General features: G+C 41.5%; 1 protein-coding gene and 1 long non-coding RNA gene across 4 annotated transcripts in view; both read right to left on the reverse strand.

Moving 5' to 3' along the window:
• LOC137889323 (rho guanine nucleotide exchange factor 10-like protein) overlaps positions 1 to 14,830 on the reverse strand; it is a 45,551-nt gene extending 30,721 nt beyond the window's left edge. The window contains exons 1-6 of one of the 3 annotated variants that reach the window (XM_068733124.1): positions 14,650 to 14,830; positions 12,162 to 12,247; positions 11,965 to 12,022; positions 1,527 to 1,799; positions 1,409 to 1,436; positions 415 to 488 (exon numbers count right to left, since the gene is read on the reverse strand). In XM_068733124.1, coding sequence (XP_068589225.1) covers positions 415 to 488; positions 1,409 to 1,436; positions 1,527 to 1,799; positions 11,965 to 12,001 — 412 coding nt within the window. In that variant the 5' untranslated portion in view covers positions 12,002 to 12,022; positions 12,162 to 12,247; positions 14,650 to 14,830. Of the gene's footprint in view, positions 1 to 414; positions 489 to 1,408; positions 1,437 to 1,526; positions 1,800 to 11,964; positions 12,023 to 12,161; positions 12,248 to 14,527 lie in introns of all 3 variants that reach the window. The other 2 variants (XM_068733126.1, XM_068733123.1) reach the window with 2 other exon arrangements.
• Positions 14,831 to 15,448: 618 nt separating this feature from the next.
• On the reverse strand, positions 15,449 to 17,642 carry LOC137889449 (uncharacterized). The gene is made up of 2 exons (XR_011105221.1): positions 16,036 to 17,642; positions 15,449 to 15,936 (listed from the first exon to the last, which is right to left on the reverse strand). It is a non-coding gene; the product is annotated as an uncharacterized lncRNA (long non-coding RNA).
• Positions 17,643 to 24,902: the final 7,260 nt, after the last annotated feature.

The following is a 24,902-nucleotide window of genomic DNA, read 5'->3' on the forward strand; positions in this document are numbered from 1 at the left end:
GGGTATGGAACAGAGGACAGCTAGCTATTCCTAATGCTAACAGCTAGGTGAAGCTGGAAGTACTGACTGTATGCACAGGACTTGGGCTCTGTATTCCAACTCAACAGGGCATTGATTTACATGTATCAAATAAAAGGATGGAGCCTCACTGAAACATAGCCTCGTACCTTTGCTACAAGCTAGCTACCAGAGCTAATACTACAGGCAGTTGTGTACCTTTGTGTAATCGCACTGTGAGCTCTGAGACCACACTGAGCCACTCCTTGGCTCGAAGTGATGCCTGTGCTGTCCGGATGCAATCAAACAGAAAAACATCCTCACTTTGGTGAGCATATGGACACAGACCAGCTGTGAGCCGAAACCAGAGCTCTGGTGAGGGTCTCATCAGATGCTGATGGTCCTCTTATTTCTTACCTTCATAAACACTGCTCGCTTTCCAGAAACTCTCTGACTCTCCAGTCACTCCCAGATCAGAGGAAGTGGAACGCCTGCAACAAGCATATTAATCTGCATTTAGTCATAGCAGGTCAAAAAACGTTTCCTAACTTACAAGTGACCAAAGAACTTTGGAACCCGATAATAGGTGGTCGTATAAAAGAGACACATCTGTTGAGACACAGTCTACATTTGTTGCTGAAGATCATGCAATGTGGTTTTAAACCTCCGGAATAAAGATAGTCAGTGGATCTTAATACACTTTTTTTAGGGTTTTTCCTGTTTTTCAAGGTTCCAGAATGAACTTTCATGTTCAGCTGGAAACTTGCGTTTAATAGAGAGACAACAGTCTAGTGGAAACAAGTAAACAGTATAATCAATCCCAGACTGGTGACACCCACAACATGACCTCTATGGTAGTAAATGTCAAATTTTGTCCTATCATAACACAAGAAAGTATGAGGTAAGATGAAGTCTGATGATTTCTATTTATATAGAAGTTTTCTTCAAATTCTAAATTAGATAATGTGTTTATTGCATTGTAAATCTATCTATTTTTTTTTGCTACATACCAGTTCACTGGAGTTGAACTGATATGTGGTTTTGGTGGCAAACCTGACAGGTACCAGAACTATGTGGTCAGACTGTATCAGAACATTGATTTCATATGTTATTTTTGTCCTGTGAGCGTGCAGAACTGATTCTAATGGTGATACTGGTCAGTCTCCTCCAGATATGCCAACATGGGGCTGGCATTTTACCGTCACCTGGTTTCATACTGGTAACATTTGTTTTTTTTGTTCTTTTCTTCAAGTCATGTGTTTTTCTTTGCATGGCCCCAGATATTACACACAACACTGATTAATTCCAGAGATTATTGGTCTGCCTATGTTTGGCTTAAAGATTTGAATGTAGTCAGTTAAATGTGTTCTCTCACATGTATGAGGCTATAATTTATTCAATCATAACTTACCCTTCTGGTGACTCCCTGACCTCCATATCTGGCAAAAAGAGAAAATTACAATGTCATCTAAAAGCATAAAACCCTTATTTCAATACATCCATACCTATTGTGTACTTGCTATGTTCACCTGGGCAGTGCTGCTGGTCCGCTGAGGGGTTTTGGCCCTCCTGCCCAGTAATGGTTGCTCCATTCATGCCCTGCCTTGCTGTCTCCTGGGCTGTGTTTGTCTTGGCGTAAAGGTTTGACACTGCTGTGTCTGTGGTCCAGTCACTCTTTATCAGGGAGCCAGAACTCCTCTCTGAAGGTCCCATGTCCTCCATGTCATCAAACTCAAACTCCTCCCCCTGCTCCTCTTTATCCGCATCTTCTTCTATGCGTGACGCCCCATTAGATATAGACACTGAGGAAAGAAGCAGGTGATTTAGTACTTAATACCACCCTGTTTCACTGTAGTTACTGGAGATGAGCACAGGTGTTCAGCTAAAAACACGTCATTTAGATTTTTGGACTTTCCAGGCAGTGTCCAGAAGTAAATCCAAGACTTCTTTGTTGTAAGAATAAAGTGCTTGGTAGTAACAAAAAAAGTAACATAAAGTAACAAAGTGTGTCCCCTGTCACAATAAAATGAAAGACAAAAATTGTTTTTGTAGCCTGGTTCCACACCATCCACATGACCAGCTTGTTCTATGATTTAAATAGGTCTGCTCACTGACAGCTGTTTTGCCTAATTTGCCTAAAGAATGGCCATAATAATGGTGACAACAATGAATGAGATCAACACAGATGTACAAGTTGTTGTAAGCTGTTCCTGTAACTCTTAAATCAACCTATTTTTTCGATTGGCTTAAAAATGTATTAATTGCTCCTACTGCTACACATTTTGTTTGCACTTAATGGGCCATTGGTGTGTTATCCACAAGTCCCCCCCCCACGAGTATATCTGTTTTATGTAACTGAGACAACACAAACCAGTCAAACCCATGGACAGCTTCAAGACGGGAGAGACAAACAGAGTATTGAATATTGAATATAGAATAGGGGGGCGACTAGCTCACTGGGCTAAGAGGGTTATAACTGGAGGGTTGACGGTTCGAACCTTGGCTGGTAAGTGTTCTGAGTCGAAGTGTCCTTGAGCAAGACACTGATCCCCTAGCGGCTCCCTGGGCGCCTGTCATGGGCAGCCCACTGCTCCCTGATACAGGGATGAGTCAAATGCAGAGACAAATTTTTTGCCATACATATTAAGTACTTGGTTTGAATATTTCCCTTAGTGTTAACATCCTGACTACAATGAAGAGCTGGAACAAGCCAATACACAATAAAGCTTATATGAGATACATTTAAATGAGTAAAAGTAGAGGTAGCAACACTACATTGTCAAATACTGTAAATAGTAAAAGTCCTGCATTCAAAATCTTACCTAGATAAAAGTACCAAAAGTAAAATTATTCATTATCCCGCGGCACACCAACAACCAAAAAAGTTACAAAATGACACATTGCAGCATACAGTATATGCTGACACTGTAATGACAAGTCTCTCAATGTGTTGATCCTTACTCAGTGTGAAACCTGGGCCTGTTTCGATGAACACAAAGCTGATATCCTGGCAGAAACTGAAAAGCTCACACGAAGCTCTTTCTCAACAGCTCTCAGTCTCTCTCTGTTTTTAGTTTTGTTGTCCAGGACCCAGTTCAGAATCTGCATTTTTCCTTTTCAAATATTTCTCCATCGCTGTTCATCTTGTCACCGCAACCTCTCCCGCGCATCATTTAATTCTACTGTCTTAAATGAACACGGTCATTATTGCGCTACCTACTGCCACCCACTGGCATGGAAGAGTATTAATTACTTAGCCAGCCACTATGTTGCAGGCTCAGACGCTCAACAATGGCAAATTATTTGCAGCAACTAAATAATTTTTTTTTGGACCGATTAAGTGAAATTGGACATTTTCCCACGGCACACCTGACGATCTCTCACAGCACACTGGTCTAAACAACAAAACTGAGTGTTCAGTGTGCCTCGGTTGGTTTATGTGGTTTTGTGAAGAAAGCGCCATCTCATGGTGACACCCTGCAATTGAATGAATGGGGGTGTTAACATTGGAATAGGGAAACTGGCAGGGGTGGCTGCATCTGTAGCAACCTCTAATGCAGTGTCTGTGTCAAGTGAAAATCCTGTTGGTACAAAGAGATCAGTTGCTGCTAACTGGTTAGGGTGAAACTAACAAACTTGGACAGATTTCACCCTGTGACTTTGGTCTTTCACCTAACATCACACAATACTGAGTGATGTTGATAGAAAACATTTTGGGAAGCACGCTTATTTGCTCTTTTTGCTAGAGTGAGATGAGCTTATCCATATCAATCTCATGTCTGTGCATTCGATATGGAGCAAGTTAAATACAGATTTGGAGTCAGGACGTGATTAGCCTAGCTTAGCATAGAGACTGGAAGCAGGGTGACACAGCTAGGCTGCTTCAAACAGCAACTCTGAACCTCCCTATCTCATTTGTTTACCATATTTCTGGTTGAACAACAGTCAGGTGCAGTGAAGTCTTGTCATCGCGAATATGTGTGTGAATGTTAACATGTAGTGTAAAGCCCTTCGAGTGGTGGGAAGACTAGAAAGGCTCGTTATACATGGAAGTCCATTTACCATTTACCAAGTCCATGGTTAGTCCATAGCCGGAGACGATAGAAGAGTGTTAAAATATTCAGTTACAAGTAAAAGTCCTGCATTCAAAATGCTTCTTAAGGAAACTACTTTAAGTACCAAAACTAAAAGTATATATCATTATGCACGATGGGCCATCTCAAATAATACATTTACAGTAGGCCTATATCATTGGATTATAATTATTGATGCATAATTGTGTTGAATCATTGTATTGTTGCAGCTGGTAAAGTGGAGCTAATTTTAACTACTTTATACACATAATAATTAGGCTATAGATCACTGGATAATATATCATAGTTAATTAGTTGATTTATATTGTGTTTAAGACCTAAGTAAGTAAGTCTAACTAGTAACTAATATTGTCAAATATATGTTGTAAGTAACCCAATTTGTGTTTAGCAATGAATTTGTTGCCTTTGTTACATGTCTTTGCCTGTTTCTTACATTTGTTATGTTTTTCCTGTTTTAAGACAAAATGCTTTTATTTTGAAGGCAGCTCTCCGAGCTACAAAAGGAAGTAGCATTGTGCACACAAGAGAGAGAAAAAAGTACGGAGAAGATGGCGATTTTGAATGTAAACGGTTAACGTATGAGGCATATAAAGATGCATGGAATAAGCTCAACCAACACTACGGTCAGCCTTTTGTCATCCAAAGAGCTTTCATGGACAAGCTGTCAAAATGGCCAAAAATTCAGCCCAAGGATGCTGAAAGGTTAAGAACATTCTCGGACTTCCTAAATGCCTGTCTGCAAGCCACACCCCATGTGAAGGGTCTAGAAATATTAAGTGACTGTGAAGAAAACCTAAAGCTAATACATAAGGTTCCTGACTGGTTAGCATCACGTTGGAATCGTTGGGCCCTCATGGAAGGAAGAAACTTTCCCAGCTTTGAGGATTTCACTGACTTTGTGTCTATTGAAGCAGAGATAGCATGCAACCCAGTCACTTCCCTATATGCTCTTCACTCATACAACTCATCTTTTGACAAAAGATACATAAAGGAAACAAAGGGAAACAAAGCCAATGTTTTCAGCATTCAAACTGCCATGAACAGTGACAAATCAACATCAAACAATGGAAAACCAAGGTCCCCCTGTATGTGGATTTAAAGATGACAAGCATCAACTTCCCAAGTGCCCTAACTTCATAGAAAGGTCCCTTGAAGATCAACGAACATACGTGAAGTATAACAAGCTGTGTTATGGATGGGTGAAACTCGGTCACAGTGCCAAGGAATGTCATCACCGCCATACTTGTGATGTATGTAAGCGAAGGCAACCTACCTGTCTCCACGATGAGAACTACAGACGAGGTGATGGTAGAGAAAGGTCCGTATCCTTTGCTAACAAAGCTCCAAACACTGTAAACGAAACCATGGCAGCCACAGTACTCAGTATCACTGGAGGTAGTCAGTCAGGCAGCACTTCCATGATCGTTCCTGTGTGGGTGTCCTCTGCTGAAAACCCATCCAAGGAAAAGCTTGTCTACGCATTACTAGACACTCAAAGTGAAAGCACCTTCATCAACGCGGAGGTAAGCAATGAAGTACAAGCAGACGCCTACCCTGTGAAACTGAAACTTACCACTCTGCTTGGAGAGAACATGATAGTGAAAAGTGAAAGGGTATCTGGACTCCATGTGAGAGGTTACAATTCATGTGTTCACATCAACCGTCCTCCTTCTTACACCAAGGACTGCATTCCTGTGAATCGTGATCATATTCATACTCATGAAACTGCAAAACAATGGCCTCACTTAACAGTGATCGCAGATAAGATGCCACCTCTTCTCAGCTGTGATGTAGGACTCTTGATTGGGTATAACTGTCCCAGAACACTAACACCCAGACAAGTAATAGCAGGAAAGGACAACAAGCATTGTAGGCTGCTCAACACCGTGCCTCGATGAAACAGAATCAAGCCTGTGTCACAGAGTCACTGTAAAGGAACTCCCTATAGTCACGCCCATGGATGTGATAAGAGCCCTTGGAATCAGACTTTAAGGACACCAAAGATGATGACAAGACTGTCTCACAAGAGGATCTCATTTTCCTCAACAAACTCAAAGAAGGAATAATGAAAAATTATCAGGGACATTATGAAATGCCTCTGCCCTTTAAGCAACGACCACACTCTGATAACAAAAAACTTGCTGAAATTAGGCGTAGTCATTTACGACGGAGGTTCTACAGGGACGAGAAATATATGAAGGACTACACAGCATACATGAAAGAAGTCATTGAGAGAGGTGATTTTGAAGAAGATGGAACTCCTGGTGAACGATGGTACATTCTCCATCATGGCATCTACCACCTTAAAAAGCCTGAAAAACTACGTGTTTTGTTTGACTGTTCTGCAAAGTACAGCGGCACAAACCTAAACGAACACCTTCTACCAAGGCCAGACATGATGAACAACCTAACAAGTGTCCTCATACGGTTCAGACAGCATCCTATTGCGCTCATGTGCGACGTAGAGAAAGTGTTTCACCAGTTCCATGTCCAGGAGGAGATGTGGTGGAAAGACGGAGATACAAGCACACAACCTCAGGACTATCGAATGAAGGTACATCTTTTTGAGGCAGTATCATCTCCTGGCTGTGTAAACTATGGGCTGAAATACTTAGCCAAGGAAAACAGTCAATCACATCCAATAGGATACCAGTTTGTTGCAAGATACTTTTATGTGGATGATGGAGTCACAGTCAAGTACAGACACTGTGGAAAGGGCCATTCAGTTGGCTCATGAGGCAAGAGAGTTATGTGCCAAAGGTGGTCTCCATTTTAACAAATTTGTGTCAAACAACCATGCTGTCCTGCAGAGCATCCCCTCATCAGAGTGTGCGATAGACGCCAAGACCAAGGATCTGACCTTCAATGATAAGCCACTTGAGCGAGTGTTAGGGATTCACTGGAGCATAGAGAGGGATAGCTTCAGATTCAACAACACCTTGAAAGAGCAACCAGTGACAAGTGGAGGCATATTGTCTACTGTTGCCTCCATATATGAGCCTCTTGGCTTCCTTGCGCCAATATATTTTCATTGGAAAGAGGATCCTACAGAAAATGTGTCACCAAGGTACTGGCTGGGATGACCCTCGGCCGGAGATGCTGAAGCCACGGTGGGAGAGCTGGCGTCAAGACTTTGCCAACTTAGAAAAGATAGACATAGCTCGATGTTACATACCTGACAATTTTGGAGAAGTTGTGTAAACAGAGCTACAACACTTTTTGGTTGCGAGCACCAGCGGATACGGTCAATGCGCTTATCTTAGAATCAGGAACAAAAGAGGAGAGATTCACTGTTGTCTGGTGATAGGACAGGCCCGTGTTTCTCCCACAAAGTTGACCAAAATGCCAAGGCTTGAGTTAACCACAGCAGTGGTTTCAGTCACCATCAGTATGCTCAGAGAGGAGCTTGGTTATGCAGATGGGAAAGAGTACTTCTGGACTCAAAGGGAGTCCTAGGCTACATAAATAACGATGCAAGGCTCTTTCACACCTTTGTTGCCAACTAGGTCCTGAAGATCCGACATAACACAAGCCCCAAGCAATGGTTTTACGTCCCCACAAATTAAAATCCAGCAGACGGCGCATCCAGGGGTAAAACTGGTTCACTGGCCCCACATTCCTCTGGGAAATACCAACACCTAAAGATATAGTACTGGATTTACCCATAAGAGATCCAGAAGTCAAAAAGGCACAGACACCGCAAACAAAGACCACAGAATCAATGACCAACCGTCCGTCCAAGTTCTCATCATGGTCCCAAGCCACCAAGGCTGTGGCTCTCCTGCGCCGAACTAAGAAAATCAAGTCATGTGCACCTTCTACAGTGAGTGAACAGGGAGTGCTGAATATGTCATAATCCAAGATCTGCAAAGTCAAACATATGATAAAGAAATCAAGCTGTTAAACAACTACAGCGTTGCAACAAACTGCACCACATTGATGTGTGTAAAAAGTACGGAGAAGATGACGGTTTTGAATGTAAATGGATAACGTATGATGATACATTTAACTTAAGGGTCCCAAACTGGAATCAAACTGCCGATATTACAGTTATGTGGTATGCGGTGTAAACACTCAGCTACCAGGACAATAGAAACATTCACTTTTTAAACAATTGTTTAATTTAAAAACGAGGCCTATTTGCAGGCCTCAGCTCGAATAAAGATAAGAAATACCTAATTAATTGTATAAAAAAAACAAAAAAAACTATATACATAGATACAGTGAAACATTTATGAAATATAGAGCATTTCAAATTAGAAAACTGATCAAATACTCCAATATTTGAATAAAAAAGTATTTTTAAAATTCAAAAACACTCTATATCACTTCTATGTATCACTCATGATGTTCATTGAATCAATAGACCGAAGATTGGACCTTTTTTGAGTGTTTTAAGCTCTTTCTATGCCCTTTTTAGTTATTTAGTTTAAGGTCAAATCCTGCTTCAGACTCTCTGTTCAGGGCTGTATCTCAGCCCCCCCTTCTCCGATTTTCACCATTGAGACATCCTTCGAACCGTAGGAGCCAATAGAATTGCCTGGAATTGAAAGCTAGATGATTGACAGCACTATTAGCCAATAAAGCTCAAAAAGGTCCAGCTCTGAAATCTGATTTGCTGAGCTTCCAACCCTCCCAAGAATCCGAGGAGTGTCGGAGAGACACGAATCGAACGGATTCACACGGAGCACCAGCAGCTGGACAAACATGCGTTGGAAGTACGGAGATATTCCATTTTTTCGCTGAGATTCGACCAAAAGTAAGTACAATATTCGATGAAAGCTGTGTGACTTTTTGTGTTCGAAGCTGAATATCTCTGCGATGGTTTACCGGGGAGAGAAATGGAAACTATGTCCGTAATCTCCGTCAGGCGCTCGTGCTTTTTCATGCTGCATGTTCGTAGGTAGCACGTTGCTAACGGAGTGTAGCAGCCTTTTTCTCCGGTCTGTCCCAGTCATATCGAGTATGATTTATGATATTTTGTTATTTGTTTGCTTGGCTGATGGGAGATGTGTTTGTCTCATGTAGAAGTGACCTAGTTCATGTTGTTCCCAGGACGCTGAGGTTTCTGCAGAACTATAACATCACTATATTCGTTCTTCGTGGGTTCTCTGCCAGTTACTTTTAACACAAAACTCTCTAAGTTTTGATGTACTCTGCGTCCAAATGGGGGACCCTCGGGTGTATCTGGTTAAAAGGTTTTAATGCGATAGCTTTAGTATGTTAGCCACTTAACAAAGTCTTCAATATTATTTTAATAAAAAGGGAATTGCCTTTATACTATGAACTGGCTAGTGTTTGTACTTTGCCATCTATTTCCTCTTAGCCTGCAGAGCAGTAAACTGCCTAAGCAGGTGTTACCGCACTCCATCCAACTGACTCCATGTGCCTTTGTAGTCATCTCAGTTCAACTCTGTCAGCAGTCAGACTAGCCTGAAGAAAGAGGCCAGACCAACAATCTCATTCATTGTAAGATAATGCAATATGTTGAACAGATTGCTGACCAGTGCTCCACTGAGCAGCAGCATGGGAAACAGAGGATTAGTCACTGTTATGCCACAACCCAGAAGAGCTGTTAGTGCTGAAGAGATTACACTCTAAACATATGGCGTTTAAGCACTTACCCTTCACCAGTCATTCCTCGTTTGCACCACAATTTAGACATACACACCCAAGCAACAACAAGGCTGAGTTAACAACTGGACAAAGCAGGCAATTCCCTCAGGGCTCAAGACCCCCATCGGCCCTCAAAAAGCCCCAAATTCATGGCATTAGTTTGTGGTAGTTTTGTTGATTTGTTTCACTGCAGGTTTCACCTTTCTCTTAAATATAGGCTGGTGCTGAAGAGAAACAAATCGTGCTCACAACTTACTGGGAGTTTTACTTCAAAATACTATTTATTTCCATACAGCCATGTCACAAAAAACATAAATCTCCCCAAAACATTGAAATAGTAATAAATACAATGTATATTGATCAATATTCATATGGCTGAAGAGCTCCATGCTATACAGGCAGATAAATGGAGAATGGAAGGGCTCAAAGGCCTCTATGAGTTATCCACAGATTTGTCTAACCACAGGGGTCCGTCGGGCTTAATTTGTGTTTAATCACTTCATCACACATCTAAGTTGGGGCCAGGTAGTGATTTAGCTGAGAACAACTGTACACACTGCACAAAGTATGGATGATAGAGATGTGTCGGATTGCAGTTATATCCAGAGGCACCTTGATTAATCCGCAGATTGGGTCACAAAAATTAACATTTTGATTATTAGTGAAAAAGTTGCAAATAATACATAATAAATTAAAAAAATTAAGTACATTCTCTAAAATGTGAAAATAGCAGAGAGCTGAGCTGCTGTCTCACAACCTGTGAGAGACACTGTGCGCATTTACACACTAGGAACTGCAGCCTAACCTCCCTAATTATTTCAGAAGCTAAAAGTTTAGCTGTGTTTCCTTCGTTTTGTTAACTACAGTTAGTTTTGCTGCCTAAATGTCCGACGCTATCCTCTGCATTGACAATACTGCATGCATGACAACGTTTTTTCAAATGTCTTTAGAGCTGATCCGCACATCTCAAGTAGGAAAACAGAACAGCAAAATAATTTTCTATCTTTAAATTAACTTGTAGATATTCTGGTCAGTGATAAAATGCTACTGACAAAAAACAAACACCTTTTTACCTTGTTGAGAATATCAGTATAGTGCTTCAGTCTCCCTTGCTAGACTGCAGTATATTTACAGCACTTTGCTCCATTGGGAGGCATAGTCCTCCTGGTTACTCCTGCTAAAGTGCCTCTCAGGTCAGCCTGACACAACGTTTTGTGTCACGGTTGTCTCAGAAGCATATGGCCTGCGGAGGCCTGCTCCTTCTTACACAACATAAGGTAACTAGGCTGGTAGCAGGGGATTATGAGTCATGCATTGCCTACAAGCGATTCTGTGAGCATGTAGGCACAAGTTGAGTTTAGATCTCAATATTTTTGTCAAAATTTGTTTCCCTTGTTGCAGGATGTCATGGCAGAGGAACTGCCATTGTGAAACATTAAGATGTGAATACGGTGGGTTCATGATGAAATCAAAATTGTCAGAGTACTGCTCCTCTGATGATGGCATTAGGGCTGTCTCTGCTTTGACTTGAGACATTTTCTGAAACGAATTGTGGCCATGGATTTTGAATAACAGGGGCATTAACCAGGCAGGGAGAGTCTAATGTAAGACACCATTAAGTTGCGTTATAAGAAACGTAGGATCGAGGATTTTTTAAACTTGACCCATACTAAAGATTAAAAGTGAACATATCCCCCCAATAATAAATAGTTGGAGTAGTCCTTTAATTCACAGTATGGCAAAAATATCTGGAAATCTATGTTCACCTGCACCTAATGCAGAGCTATTTAATGTCATGAATTCAATGTTGGAATACTGTGGACAGCACACGGTAATGAAATGAGGTCCAATGAACTGACGATCAATTCATCAGCACCACTTGATGAAAAGACAATTTTCATCTCCCATAACATATTGACAAACTGGTATTATTTTCTAACAGCAAAAGTTGTAATGAAAAGAAGATACTGCTGCCTGGCACTAGCACTCTTCCCTCTCCACACTCTTTTCTGTTTTTTAAACATACTTTTGGGGGAATCATGATGTTTTTAATGGGATTAGAGGAGCTGACTGTGACTGCTAATGAATCAGTCAAACAGATAAAAGTCCAAATCTGTTATAATGCCATGTCTTAGTAAAGGATGTCACATAGGCTAATGATCTGGGCTACCAGAAACTGTACTGAAGGTATGTCAAGAGGAATTCAAACTCATAAATCTAAATGATTGAACATCAATATGTTGGCTGCATGACTCACCCAAGGAATGGCAGAGAAGTGGATGTGGAGAGGTCATTCTCAATGGTCACATCAGCTCCTGTGAACACACAGAATCACCTCATTATTCAGAGAGTTGACTAACAGATGTCACTTATCAAAACTGTTTAGTTTTAAATTAGACACGACTGTAACTGATTAAACAAATAGGCAACCAGATCTGTAATGACCCCACCCACCCTCTTGAGTCCCACTAGCCAGAAGAGAAGTCACAACAAGTCCTTTGTGCCCTCTGCTGTGGCCATCCTAAACACAGCTGCTCAACCTGAAAAATTATCATACAGAGAAAACAACCAAGTCAAAAAATGAGGATTCCAAATGGATTTTGAAAAGCAACATTCAAAACATACATTTAAATGACCATAACGCATAATCATGCACACCTGAATAAACATATAGAAATGTGAAATAGATAGCAATAATATAATAGAACACAAAGAATTGGATGTACCGCCAAACAAAATTGTAAAAGGATTTCCTGCATTTGTAAAAGTCAAATTGCTCTCGCAAGCATATTGTGACACACAGGTAACTCAACAACTAGAGATCATCTCAGGATCTGACCACACCGTCTCTATCACAGTGACAGACAGACAGACATATTGCAAAGCACTCTAAACCTCTTCTGTGGGGCTTCTTACTACAGTAGGTGTCTCCAGGACCACATTTTGCCATGACGACTCAAACACAGACTCACAAGGTGAAAACATTACCCGCCACACGCTGTCACAGCTGGTAATGATGCAGAGGTTTTGGGAAACCTGTGTTATTTTGCTGCATTCTGCTCGAGGCAAGATGTACATGTTACATTCCTTTACAGCAAATCCAGACGTGTCCTTCCCCAGACGGTTACACAACTAAATGGCAAGCTACTTAAATATGAGACCACAGCTTTTAATAATTCTCAAAACTAGGTAATGGACATAAAATTATGTTCTATTCAGACATAAAAATATGTCATGAATAAGGCTAGGACCTGTTCTTACCACCACAACATAAACAGTGACCTTTTCATACTAGAAGTCATGTTATTAATTAGCATCACATAAAAGACCCAGGGCAGAACAATCTCTTGTTGAAAGATAGATGAATAATTCAGCAGGCTGTATGGAAAACAGCCTCAATACTACAGAAGATGCCGTGGGCCTGGCAGCTGAATGGACAATAGCAGAGAGAGGGAGCTCTGCTGTCAGCTGTGATGAGAAGACAGCCTCTGATTGTCCACACTAAGTGATCTACTGACTCCCACCGTGACGAAAGCATTCAGTTAAAGCCCAAAGCCAAACAGAAACAAGATGATGGCACGTTCTTACACGATATTTCACTGAAAGCTGATTAACCTGTTAGTAAATGAGAAAAGAGTTTTGTCAGTCAGGCCAACACAATATACTGTATGTTAACAACGGACCACAGTCAACATTGTAGCTGGTACACAGCTACATGTTGCTGTTGTCACCATGAGCTTGTTAGCATTGTGTAGCCTTTGTCGTGTGGTTGACTGGGTTCAGCCTTTTTCTGGTTGGTCTTCAGCATAAGACACGACGGAGAAACTCACTGACCACATTCATGCTCATTGATACTAATGTGTTTTGTGACCCCCTGAATTTTTGACTATGTTGGTCACTCCCTGAGCTTTGGTAATACAATTTGAACACATATGTACAACATACATCTATCTCAAAATCTCATGGGCAGATAGCACGAGACTGTGAAACGAGATATTAAAAAATAAGGAATGATGGAATATTCTTTTATTTGTATGTATTGACCTCATGGCCTTTACTCTTGCACCAAACTAAGGGCACAATTATTAACAACACTGCTGTAATTTAATAAAACATCTCATCTATACATGATTGTAACAACCATTGCCTGTTTGGCTCCTAGCAGGCTTTCCGGGTTGTGATCGAGAACAAATAAGAGGTGTTGTGTGACTACAGTCATTAAAAAATGGTCTCAGTTAAAGTGTAAACCAAAGTAGTGGTCCATGAAGCCTAACTGGCAGGATACCAAGAACCATCAGCTGTCATCACAGCAACAGTCCAGCTGCTGGGAGACAGTGGACATTGCCCTGGGCAGGTTCCTGGAGCAGAACTAGCTGCAGTGACTCTCATTATATGAAGACACACCTCGACATAAACCTGCAGGTCACATGCACTCACGAGCCTGGATTGCTCTATAGCGGTATTTCACAGCAGGCCATGCAGTCTGTCCTGTTGCTGTCACCGATGTCTTCAAACAAACAAGACACATTTTAAACGCATTTCCATCTTATTGTGTGATTCGTTCATTATAGTTATATATGTTAGCCTACACAATGTAGTCTAATGTGGAAACAATTTGTCGTCTGTCTTTCTTACATTATCAACTATATTTACATTATAAACCCTCTCTTTTGACATTAAGCTATACTTAACTATGATGAGGCCAGAACACTGAACAATGTACAGAACCTTTTAGAACCCTGCCCACTGACAGAACCCTCAAAGGTCTTCATGTAGAGCACTCCCTCCCTCATAATCCTCATGTTCACTGGGTCACTCACCTGCCGTCTCGAGGTCATCACCCAGCTTATTAATAAACTGAACACAGAATCATAGGATCCAGGCAGAGTTATTACACCGTGTCGCTCACAGAAGTAGCTGTAAACCGGCTCCAGCAGCTCACCTCGGGTTCCGTTAGTGCGGCTGTCCCGCAGCTTCCCCACACTCCTACTCCAAAAACACAGGCTTTCCCAAGAAACTCCTCTTTCCGGGGTTTTCCTGTTGTGTTTCCCTCTCTCCTCCTCCTCTTCCTCTCTCCTCCTCCTCTTCCTCTCTCGGTCCCGCTCTCCCTCTGCAGACGGGAGCGCGAGCTTCACTTACAACTCGAAGAATAGCCGGGTGAACTTTATGCCGAGAAGAATTGTATAAGCTTCCCGTCAGACTGAGCTCACCGTCATTTCATACGACATTGTTATATATTTAGTTGTGTAAATATATATAGATATACAAATATATCTATATATATTTATATAAGAGCTCTGCGCGTATTGTCCCGTCTACTGTCAGTCAGCCGGCTCTTCTTGTCAGGACGCTGTACATTCAGCACTCACCGACACAACATGGTGGCGCTGTGGAGAACCGATGATGAGCACCGGTAACTAAGTTACTAACTATTAGCCTCCACGGAGTAGAAAACAGGTTCAACGGCCCGTTTACGTTTTGATACGTTTACGTTTGTTTTATCGTTTAATAAAAAAAAACGAAAATACAGAAATACCACGTTTTTTTCGTTTTCCGTCTTAAACCAAAAACGGGAAAGCACAGCCGTTTCTCCGTTTTTGTCAAAAAAACGAGGGAACCAAACTCAAATAACGAGCCAATTTTGTTTTTTGTAATTTTTTCTTTTGAAGAGAGACTCAAAGCAAGACAGGTGATCCGGAAGTAAGAATATTTCAAAATAAACGTCAAGGCAATAGAATGACCGTATGCAAGCAATTGTTATTTACAGTCCATGATGCAAGCACATACCAGGGTAATATTAGAAGAAAAATAAATGAATGAATAGAAATAAATCTGGGCCGATGGGAGTATGTTAGCAACAGTAGTTGACTACACATGGTTTAATATTAATTTATCCATTCAATTCAATTTATTTTTGTATAGCCCAAAACCACAAATTTGCCTCAGAGGGCTTTACAATCTGTACACATATGACATCCTCTGTCCCAGGACCCTCACATCACAACAGGAAGAACTCTCCCCAAAAAAAACTTTAATGGGGAGAAAAGAGGAAGAAACCTTAGGGAGAGCCACAGAGGAGGGATCCCTCTATCAGGATGGACAGAAGTGTGATAGATGTCATGTGTACAGAATGAACAACATAACAGAGTTACAACACATTCAATGCATATGACAGAACCACGGCAGGAGGCAAGACCATGGTCCAGGTATGACCAGGATCCACAGAAACCTGCGAGGCAAGAAAGCACAAAGACTCTGGTTAAAAGCAAAGTTAGTAATGTGTGTTCATGATATCGGTACTATAAAATAGTAATGTGAGTAATAATACAAATTATATTAGCAGTGGGAGTCATCAGGGCCATGGTGGGAGGAAGGACCAGGGTCCAGATATAACCAGGATCCATGGAAACCTATGAGGCGAGAAAGCACAAAGACTCCGGGGAAGAAGCAAAATTAGTAATGAGCAATAATGGGACATCAATTCATACAAAAGGAGATGAAGAAGAGGAGAAAGGAGCTCAGTGTATCCTGGGAAGTCCCCCGGCAGTCTAGACCTATAGCAGCTTAGGGGCTGGTCCAAGGCAAACCTGAGCTAGAACTATAAACCTGAGCCAGCCCTAACTATAAGCACTATCAAAAAGGAAAGTCTTAAGCCTACTCTTAAATGTGGTGAGTGCCTGCCCCCCGGACTGAAACAGGAAGCTGGTTCCACAGAAGAGGAGCTTGATAACTGTAGGCTCTGGCCCCCATCCTACTTTTTAAGACTCTAGGAACCACGAGTAACCCTGAATTTAGGGAGCACAGCTCTCTAGTAGAATAATATGGTACTATAAGCTCCTTAAGATATGATGGTGCTGTCCAATTAGGGCTTCGTAGGTAAGTAGAAGGATTTTAAATTCTATTCTAGATTTTACAGGGAGCCAGTGCAGAGAAGCTAATACAGGAGTAATATGATCTCTTTTCTTAGTTTTTGTTAGTACACAAACTGCAGCATTCTGGATCAACTGGAGAGATTTAAGAGACTTATTAGAGCAGCCTGATAATATGGAATTGCAGTAATCTAGTCTAGAGGTAGCAAATGCATGAACACATTTTTCTGCATCACTTTGAGACAGGAAATCAGAAGTTTTAAATATTACCAAGGTGAAAAAAGGCAGTCCTTGAAGTTTGTTTTATCTGGGAGTTAAAAGACAAATCATGATCAAAGATAACTCCGAGAGTCTTTACGGTGCTGCTGGATGCCAGAGAAATGCCATCTAAATAAACTATATCATTAGATAATTGATTTCAGAGGTGTTCTGGGCCTAGTAGAATAACTTCAGTTTTGTCTGAGTTTAACATCAGGAAGTTGCAGGTCATCCAGGTTTTTATATTCTTGAGACAGGCTTGAAGTTTAATGAGCTGGTTGGTTTCATCTGGTTTGATCGATAGATATAACTGAGTATCATCTGCATAACAATGAGAACAAGAGCATAGACTGTAAAAGGTGACGCAGAGTAAGAGTGTTTACCATGTCTACCAGTAGATGGCAGTATAAGTGTATTTAAACCATTGATTTTGTCATAGTTACCTGAGTCTTTGTTAAGTGTCTACTACTACAGCCTCTGCCAGCAACCTGAAGATTCCGCCTCCACCTGCAGGTTGAATTAGTACAAATTATCTCTTTAACTTTTACAGAGAATAAAGTTGTTTTAATCGTGAATGGACTTGAGAAGATGATCTGATATCACCAAGGTGGAACTGTCCTATTGCCACGAGAAGACCTACGGTAAGTGGAGGAGCAGAGGGATACACTCAGTCTGGTAAAGAGAAGCTTCTAGAGAACAAACAGATCAGTGTGTAATAACAGTCTGCTGGGCTGATGAATTAAAGCTGCCTTTATGTTGAAATGTTCTACATCTTCTTGTTCTCACAGGTTTCATGTTGCATGAAGGAAGAGCACACAGCCATCAACATGAACCTCCATCATCTGGAAAATAGGACTTCATCTACCAGAAAGAGCTCTTCTTTCTCCCACAATGCTTTGCAGTTAATACTTGTTAGAAATGATTAAGTCTGTAGAAGTCATGAAGTGAAAACAGGATTTCTTTCTATCTTTGTGATAGAACATCTTAGAATAATATCAGAGGTGTGAACTGTTTGAAGCTCTGATTCTCTTTTGAATGTAAATATTGTAATGGAGGTTTTGTGCTGTGTGATATATTCATACCAGGCATTTTATCTGTGGATTTCTCCAAGACCTGGTGTGGTGAAGTGAGACCTCTGCTCGCAGGAGGCCGCGGACCTCTCGCTCTTTCGTTGTTGTTTGAGCAACGAAGTCACGCTAAGAAAAATCAGCTGGATCCGGCTTACAATGAAAAAGTATTTATAATTCACAAATGCTAAAAGACAATTACAAACTGAATTACACTGTTGAAAGTAAGGAATCGCGAAACCGAGTTCAAAGACTCTCCCCCCCTACCGGCCTACAAACGCCAGTTCACAGTAAAGAGGATCGCCAAGAACTGAACAACATCTCTCCGAACAATGTTTTTATACCCAAAAGTCAGTAGTTTACTTTCAAAAGTCCATTATCAGCTTTGTGATTGGCTGGAATCTGATTGTCTCCTCCTGTCCTCTGACAATGCTCTCCATTGATCTAAGTGATCCGCATAATGTCTGAATAGTGTCCTCTGGTCCGACCTGTCCTCCTCCTCATAAAACAACATGAACCTGACCCCCATGTTTTCTTAGGGCTGTCTTCATCTACATCTCTGTTTGATCAATACGTCTCCTTCCCCCACTGTTAACACCTTACATTCCTGAAGTCAGCTCACCAAACTCATCTCATTATCATACAGTTGTTTTTGGATCTGAAAAGCCTGTCTCAAAGGTCTCTCTCTTTCCCTCAAAACATTCAGTAACTGTATTGTATAGTTTGATACATAGAATGATTATACTTTTATGATTTAACACTTTTCCAAACAAACATGTTATAACATTATATCCACCACTAGGAGTGATTATTAAACACACTAACATTGCTTTTTAACTTTAAATTCTTCACACTGGTGGACTCCACAGAGTTCAAGATCCACCAGGAGCTGATCTAGAACCAACAGATAAATTCCTTCTAGAAGATCTGAGCATCAGAGATGTACTTCTTCCTCCTCCTCCACGTTCACCACCAACTCCTGCTCTTCTCAAAGTTAAATAAAGTCCATCAATCTCTGCCGTCATCAGATCAGATCATTTGAGTCCACAACAATTAGCATCAAACAGATTCCTTCATATTTGAGATCTCAGTGATTTGTGGGATTTTTAAGACAATTTTCTCATCAGACACTTTTCTCATTTTTATTATTTGTTTTGCAATTTGCCAGCAGCTTTCTGTTATTATTACTTTAAATGAGAAATGTTAAAAGTACTTCTGAACTTCTAGATGACCAACTCTTATTATTTAACATAGATAAAGATCACAAGTTGTTCAAACTTAGAAATATCAATTATCATCATTTAAAGCAGGGGTCACTAATAGGCGGACCGCGGTCCGGATCCAGACCCAGACGCCGTTGTATCCGGACCCTGGACCTAAAACCGATAGATAATTGAGAATTATTACATTTTGACGGAGCGCCTATATCTTAACCGCTGCAGCTTTTCTAGCCTTTACGGGCACTCGTCAGTGAGCCAGGAAACAAACTGACCAATTACATGCGTTGTATCACATCACATGATGCAGCTCAGTCAATCAAATATGGGTATTCTGACTAGTTTCCTGACTCCAGTGAGATCTACACACACAGGTCTGAGACGAGGAAAGGGAATGAAGGGCAAGTGAATAATTACGTGAGTCAGAGAAGTTGTTTCACATGACGTTCTCCGAAAAGAGAAAAGTGGTCAGAGAGACCAGAGTCTTTCATCAAGAATGAACAGATTCTTATAGGTTAATTCTTCACACGGACAGTTTAAAACCAGTGTGTCTCATATGTTCAGAGACCGTGACGATTATTAAGAGGAAATGATGCATAGTTACGAAATCATTTCACGTCAGGTTAATAGCAGACCACCTCAAGGTTTCACTCAGAGAGAACCAGGACATTCTGAGGTAGCATTTCAAAATTAAAGCCATTCAAAATCTCATGTATTATCTAACTTCAAATCACATTCATGAGAAAATTTGTCTAATTTCAGATGGTATTTTAGAGGAAATGGTGAATAGTTACGAAATAATTTCACTTCAGGTTGATAGCAGACCATCCCAAGGTTTCACTCTAATCTGAAATTGGAAAATTGTCTCATGAATGTGATTTGAAGTTAGCTCATGCATGCGATTTTGAAGGGCTTTAATTTTGAAATGCTACATCATAATGTCCTGCTTCTCTCTGAGTGAAACCTTGAGGTGGTCTGCTATCAACCTGAGGTAAAATGATGAATACTATACTCTAATGACTTATTTAGGAGGGAATTTTTTGTGACTTTGTAAATGACATTTTTTACTATGAGACATTTTACTATGACATTTTTATGATATAATATACTATAACATTATTTGTGGCATACTATGCGATACCATTTTTTAATGACAAGCTATACTATGACATTGTTATGACACTCTAATATGACTTTTTATGGCCATCTCTACTGTGACCTATATTAGTGAAGGCTTTGTATAGGATGAGAGCTAATGTAACTGTAACCTTAAATACAAGATGGTCAAATGGAGGTATTACAAAAGGACAAATGTCTTAATTCCAAGCTATGGTTGCTGAATGTTTGTCCCCGGTAAAGAGGCCGTCGTTCTCCCCCCTCAGCTTGATGAACTGAGCCGTTTGCTCCTGGCTCCCTATAACAAAACAAAATGTAGAGTTGGTTTTATTTCACAGCACAAAACAAAAGGAGCAAAATACTCAAATTCAGTTTATCCATGTAATTAATCTCAACGTTTGTAACGTTACCGGACTAAAGTGATATTTCAGGTTCACAACCGGTCTACCTGAGATCCTGTTGGTCCGTTTATGGACATCATATGAAGTATAAATCATCTGTAAAATCGTCACAATCTCAGTAAGATATTAGTCAACCTCTGAGGTTTGAAAGTGAAGGCATTAAAAGTTAGTTTCCAAAGCTAACTACGGTCGGATGCAGGCAGCTCGTCTGCCGGTAACGTTAGCTAGCTTGTCAGCTAACGTCACCGGCAGCTTAGCTAGCTTGTCAGCTACTACTACTATTAACAAATGTGATGTTATAAGATGTTATATAGCGCAGCTACTCCCGGTAACGTTAGCTAGCTTGTCAGCTATGAACGTCACGTAACTTAATGATCATTTTAACAAACATGTAATGTTATAAGCGCCCTTGTTTTTTGTTTTAACATTTGTATCGGTGATATTCGACATTACATTACATTACATTACAGTCATTTAGCAGACGCTTTTATTCGAGTGAGTTGAAACCCAATAGGAGACCCATAGGTCTGATCTGATCAATTATATTCTCTCTCTCTCTCTCTCTCTCTCTCTCTCTCTCTCTCTCTCTCTCTCTCTCTCTCTCATTTCCAATACAGATTTGTTGTATTAGAATAAGCAAAGACGGGTTGTGTAATGTTTACAACTCATAGCTGTACTGAATGGTAATAGAGCACTGAAAGATAAAATAAAACTAACTCTAGTATAAATCAAATAAAAAATATAAGAACAAATAATTCATATTTCTCTTTCTGTCTTGACCAATCACGCGCACGCACTCACGCACACGCGCGTCCCTATGGAAACAGACCCGACTGAGGCTAGAACGCCTCACAACTTTCTGATTCTGCACTTGGACCTGGAGCGGATCACTTCTTGAGCGAAACACCTCCTGAGCTGAACACCTCTTGGATATCTATACCGTGGAGAGCCGACTCTTTGAGTTTTTAATTTCTAAAGTAAAGCTACTTTATACAAATCTTTTGGAGAAGTTGTGCACGAGAACTAAACTACTGGATCGGGGGGGATCTGCCGATCGAGGAGGAGCACCTGCAGAGGAGAGCGGGCTGTGATTTGAACGATATCTGAGCAGGTAAGACAACGTTTACATTTATTTTAGCATTTTTCTGTTTGATACAGCCCCGTGAATCCTTAAAAGTGTTCTCAGTTTAGAAATCAGTGACACTTTTTGAGTTTAAAGGTGAGTTTTCTGTTGGAAAACACAGATTTAAGTGTAGAGATTTAAAAACACTGTTTTTTTGGTTTGAAGGCATCAAATCTTCCTATTTAAACATTGAAATGTGTATTTCTGGAAATAGAACGTTTTCATAAAATGCTAAATATATGCTTAAGTTGTGCAGGTGGGTTTGTTTTGTTTTGAAACTTGAGTTATTGTAGAAGAAACATCTGGTCCTTTTACTTTTTAATATTACATCAACTATTTCTTTAACATTTATTAACATTGAGATGCGCTTTGCTTCGTTGTTGTGGTATTTTGTTTTCGAGGGACAAGAGAGCGATCTGTTGAATAACTGTACGGGACTGCATGTGTGCGTGCTGCGTCCAGCACGCACACATGCACGCGCTGTGATGTGCAACTCATAAACTGGGAGAATAATTAGTTATAAACTAAAGAGGTCAATGTGGTCATGTTGGATTAATGTAGCCAAGTCAATGCATATTAAATAGGTTCACGCTGTTTACTGCAAACTATTGATTGTTTTGTCCACACAAACATTGAAGTCCTTACAAATGTTTGGTGCAGAATAACTAACTATTTTTTTGAGAGATTCGCCCAGCGGTTTTCCCAAAAATCCCAGCCATACTTTAACGTAGAAAAATGATTAAAAGTTTAAAACGTAGACAAAACGATGGACTTTATTCAGCCAAATGGACATTTTGATAGCTAGCACAGCTTTCATGAAAAATCACATCTAGGTGTTTGGCAGAGTCTTATCTTTCTCATGATACCACATTTTGGCATTATTATTGTTCTGTTATTAAAACAGGAGTTTTGTTCAAAATCACTGTAATTTTTAACACCAGGTGCTTTCTCACCATGGCAACCAGTTACACACACAAACGCACGCTCTCTCCACACACATACACACATGACTACCAGATATTCTGTCAAAGGCATTGTCTGTCTGTCTGTCTCTCTCTCTCTCTCTCTGTCTGTCTCACCGTCTGTCATTGGTTTAAGTTTTTCAAGAGTATGAATCTAAAATGCACAAATAAGAAAAGCGATATCTCAATCGAACCTCAACGATACTACCGGTAACATCGGCGTGTATATATATATTGAGACGTCTTCGGGCAGTAGAAGCCACACTGTCAAAATTTCTTGCGGAATTTTCTAGTTCTTCAATGTAATCCAGAAATATTTCATGTTATGAGAAATCCTTACAGTTTTAATTTTTCCCTCTCAGCTGGTGTGAACTACATCATGGGACGTCCTGCACCAGACGGCTACAGGACCGTCCCGCACACTTCTGCTGGCAAAGGTGTCGTATATGTTGAATGTTTTTATTATGTGAAGGGTGAGTATGAGGTTGAGCTTCATTTTGTGGTCCCAGCTGACGAGGAGGAGGAAAAGGACTGGGAGTCCTTTTCCTCCTCTCCTGCTCTCCCAATCTGGGAGAGCTTAGATGCCGAGGAAATAGAAGAGGAAGAGGAAGAAGAGGAAGAGGAGGAAGAGGAAGACTTCGGGTTCGACTGGGAGAGCTCAGATTCCGAGGACGAAGAGGAGGAGGAGGAGGAAGAGGAGGAAGAGGAAGAAGAAGAGGAGGAAGAGGAAGAAGAAGAGGAAGAAGAGGAGGAAGAGGAAGAAGAAGAGGAGGAAGAAGATGAAGATGACCCTCTCACCCAGCGGTTCCCACCTAGGAGTTTCTGGCAGGGGATTCACGGAGAGCCGATTCCTTCTCCCTTTCCCGCTGGCCATCCTCTCTCATTCCCTTTTGGTGTGGAACGTCCTGAAGAGGCTCCGCCCTTGGTCCCCCAGAGGTCAGAAGAGTCCACCAAGAGGAGCAGGGAAGAGGACCACACGGAGCAGGTCAGTGTGAAGAGGCAGAGGACCGGTGAGGACGACCACGAGGACGCAGGGCCCTCCACTTCCTCCGCTGATTGAGACCGACAACCTGTTTGCTGCAGGATCGCAAAACCTTTGTGTCTGGCAGGACTGATAAAGTGCCAGACAGCCTTCCCTCGCATCTGGCAGGGTTGGCGATAGGTAGCATCCTGCAGCAGAGCTTTTAAATATCTCTCTTTTATGGATTTTTCTTTGCACCGAGTACCGACTCCTTCTCCCTTTCCCGCTGGCCATCCTCTCTCCCTCCCTTTTGGTGTGGAACGTCCTGAAGAGGCTCCGCCCCTGGTCCCCCAGAGGTCAGAAGAGTCCACCAAGAGGAGCAGGGAAGAGGACCACACGGAGCAGGTAAGTGTGAAGAGTCAGAGGACCGGTGAGAATGACCACGAGGACGCAGTGCCCTACACTTCCTCCTTGGATTGAGACCGACAGCCTGTTTGCTTCAGGATCGCAAAACCTTTGTGTCTGGCAGGACTGATAAAGCACCAGACAGCCTTCCCTCCTCGGATTGAGACCGACAAGCCTGTTTGCTGCAGGACAGCCTGTTTGCTGCAGGATCGCCAAACCTTTGTGTCTGGCAGGACTGATAAAGCGCATCTGGCAGGGTTGGCGATAGGTAGCATCCTGCAGCAGAGCTTTTAAATATCTCTCTTTTATGGATTTTCCTTTGCACCGAGTGCCGACTCCTTCCTTTCCTGCTGGCCATCCTCTGTCCCTCCCTTTTGGTGTGGAACGTCCTGAAGAGGCTCCGCCCCTGGTCCCCCAGAGGTCAGAAGAGTCCACCAAGAGGGGCAGGGAAGAGGACCGCACGGAGCAGGTCAGTGTGAAGAGGCAGAGGACCGGTGAGGACAACCACGAGGATGCAGCGCCCTCCACTTCCTCCTCAGATTGAGACCGACAGCCTGTTTGCTGCAGGATCGCAAAACCTTTGTGTCTGGCAGGACTGATAAAGCGCATCTGGCAGGGTTGGCGATAGGTAGCATCCTGCAGCAGAGCTTTTAAATATCTCTCTTTTATGGATTTTCCTTTTCACCGAGTGCCGACTCCTTCTCCCTTTCCCGCTGGCCATCCTCTCTCCCTCCTTTTTGGTGTGGAACGTCCTGAAGAGGCTCTGGCCCTGGTCCCCCAGAGGTCAGAAGAGTCCACCAAGAGTAGCAGGGAAGA

This window comes from Cebidichthys violaceus, unplaced genomic scaffold (genome assembly GCF_023349555.1).
Source record: "Cebidichthys violaceus isolate CVI_PGR_0920_01 unplaced genomic scaffold, fCebVio1.0.p SCAF_6, whole genome shotgun sequence".
NCBI lineage: Eukaryota > Metazoa > Chordata > Actinopteri > Perciformes > Stichaeidae > Cebidichthys > Cebidichthys violaceus.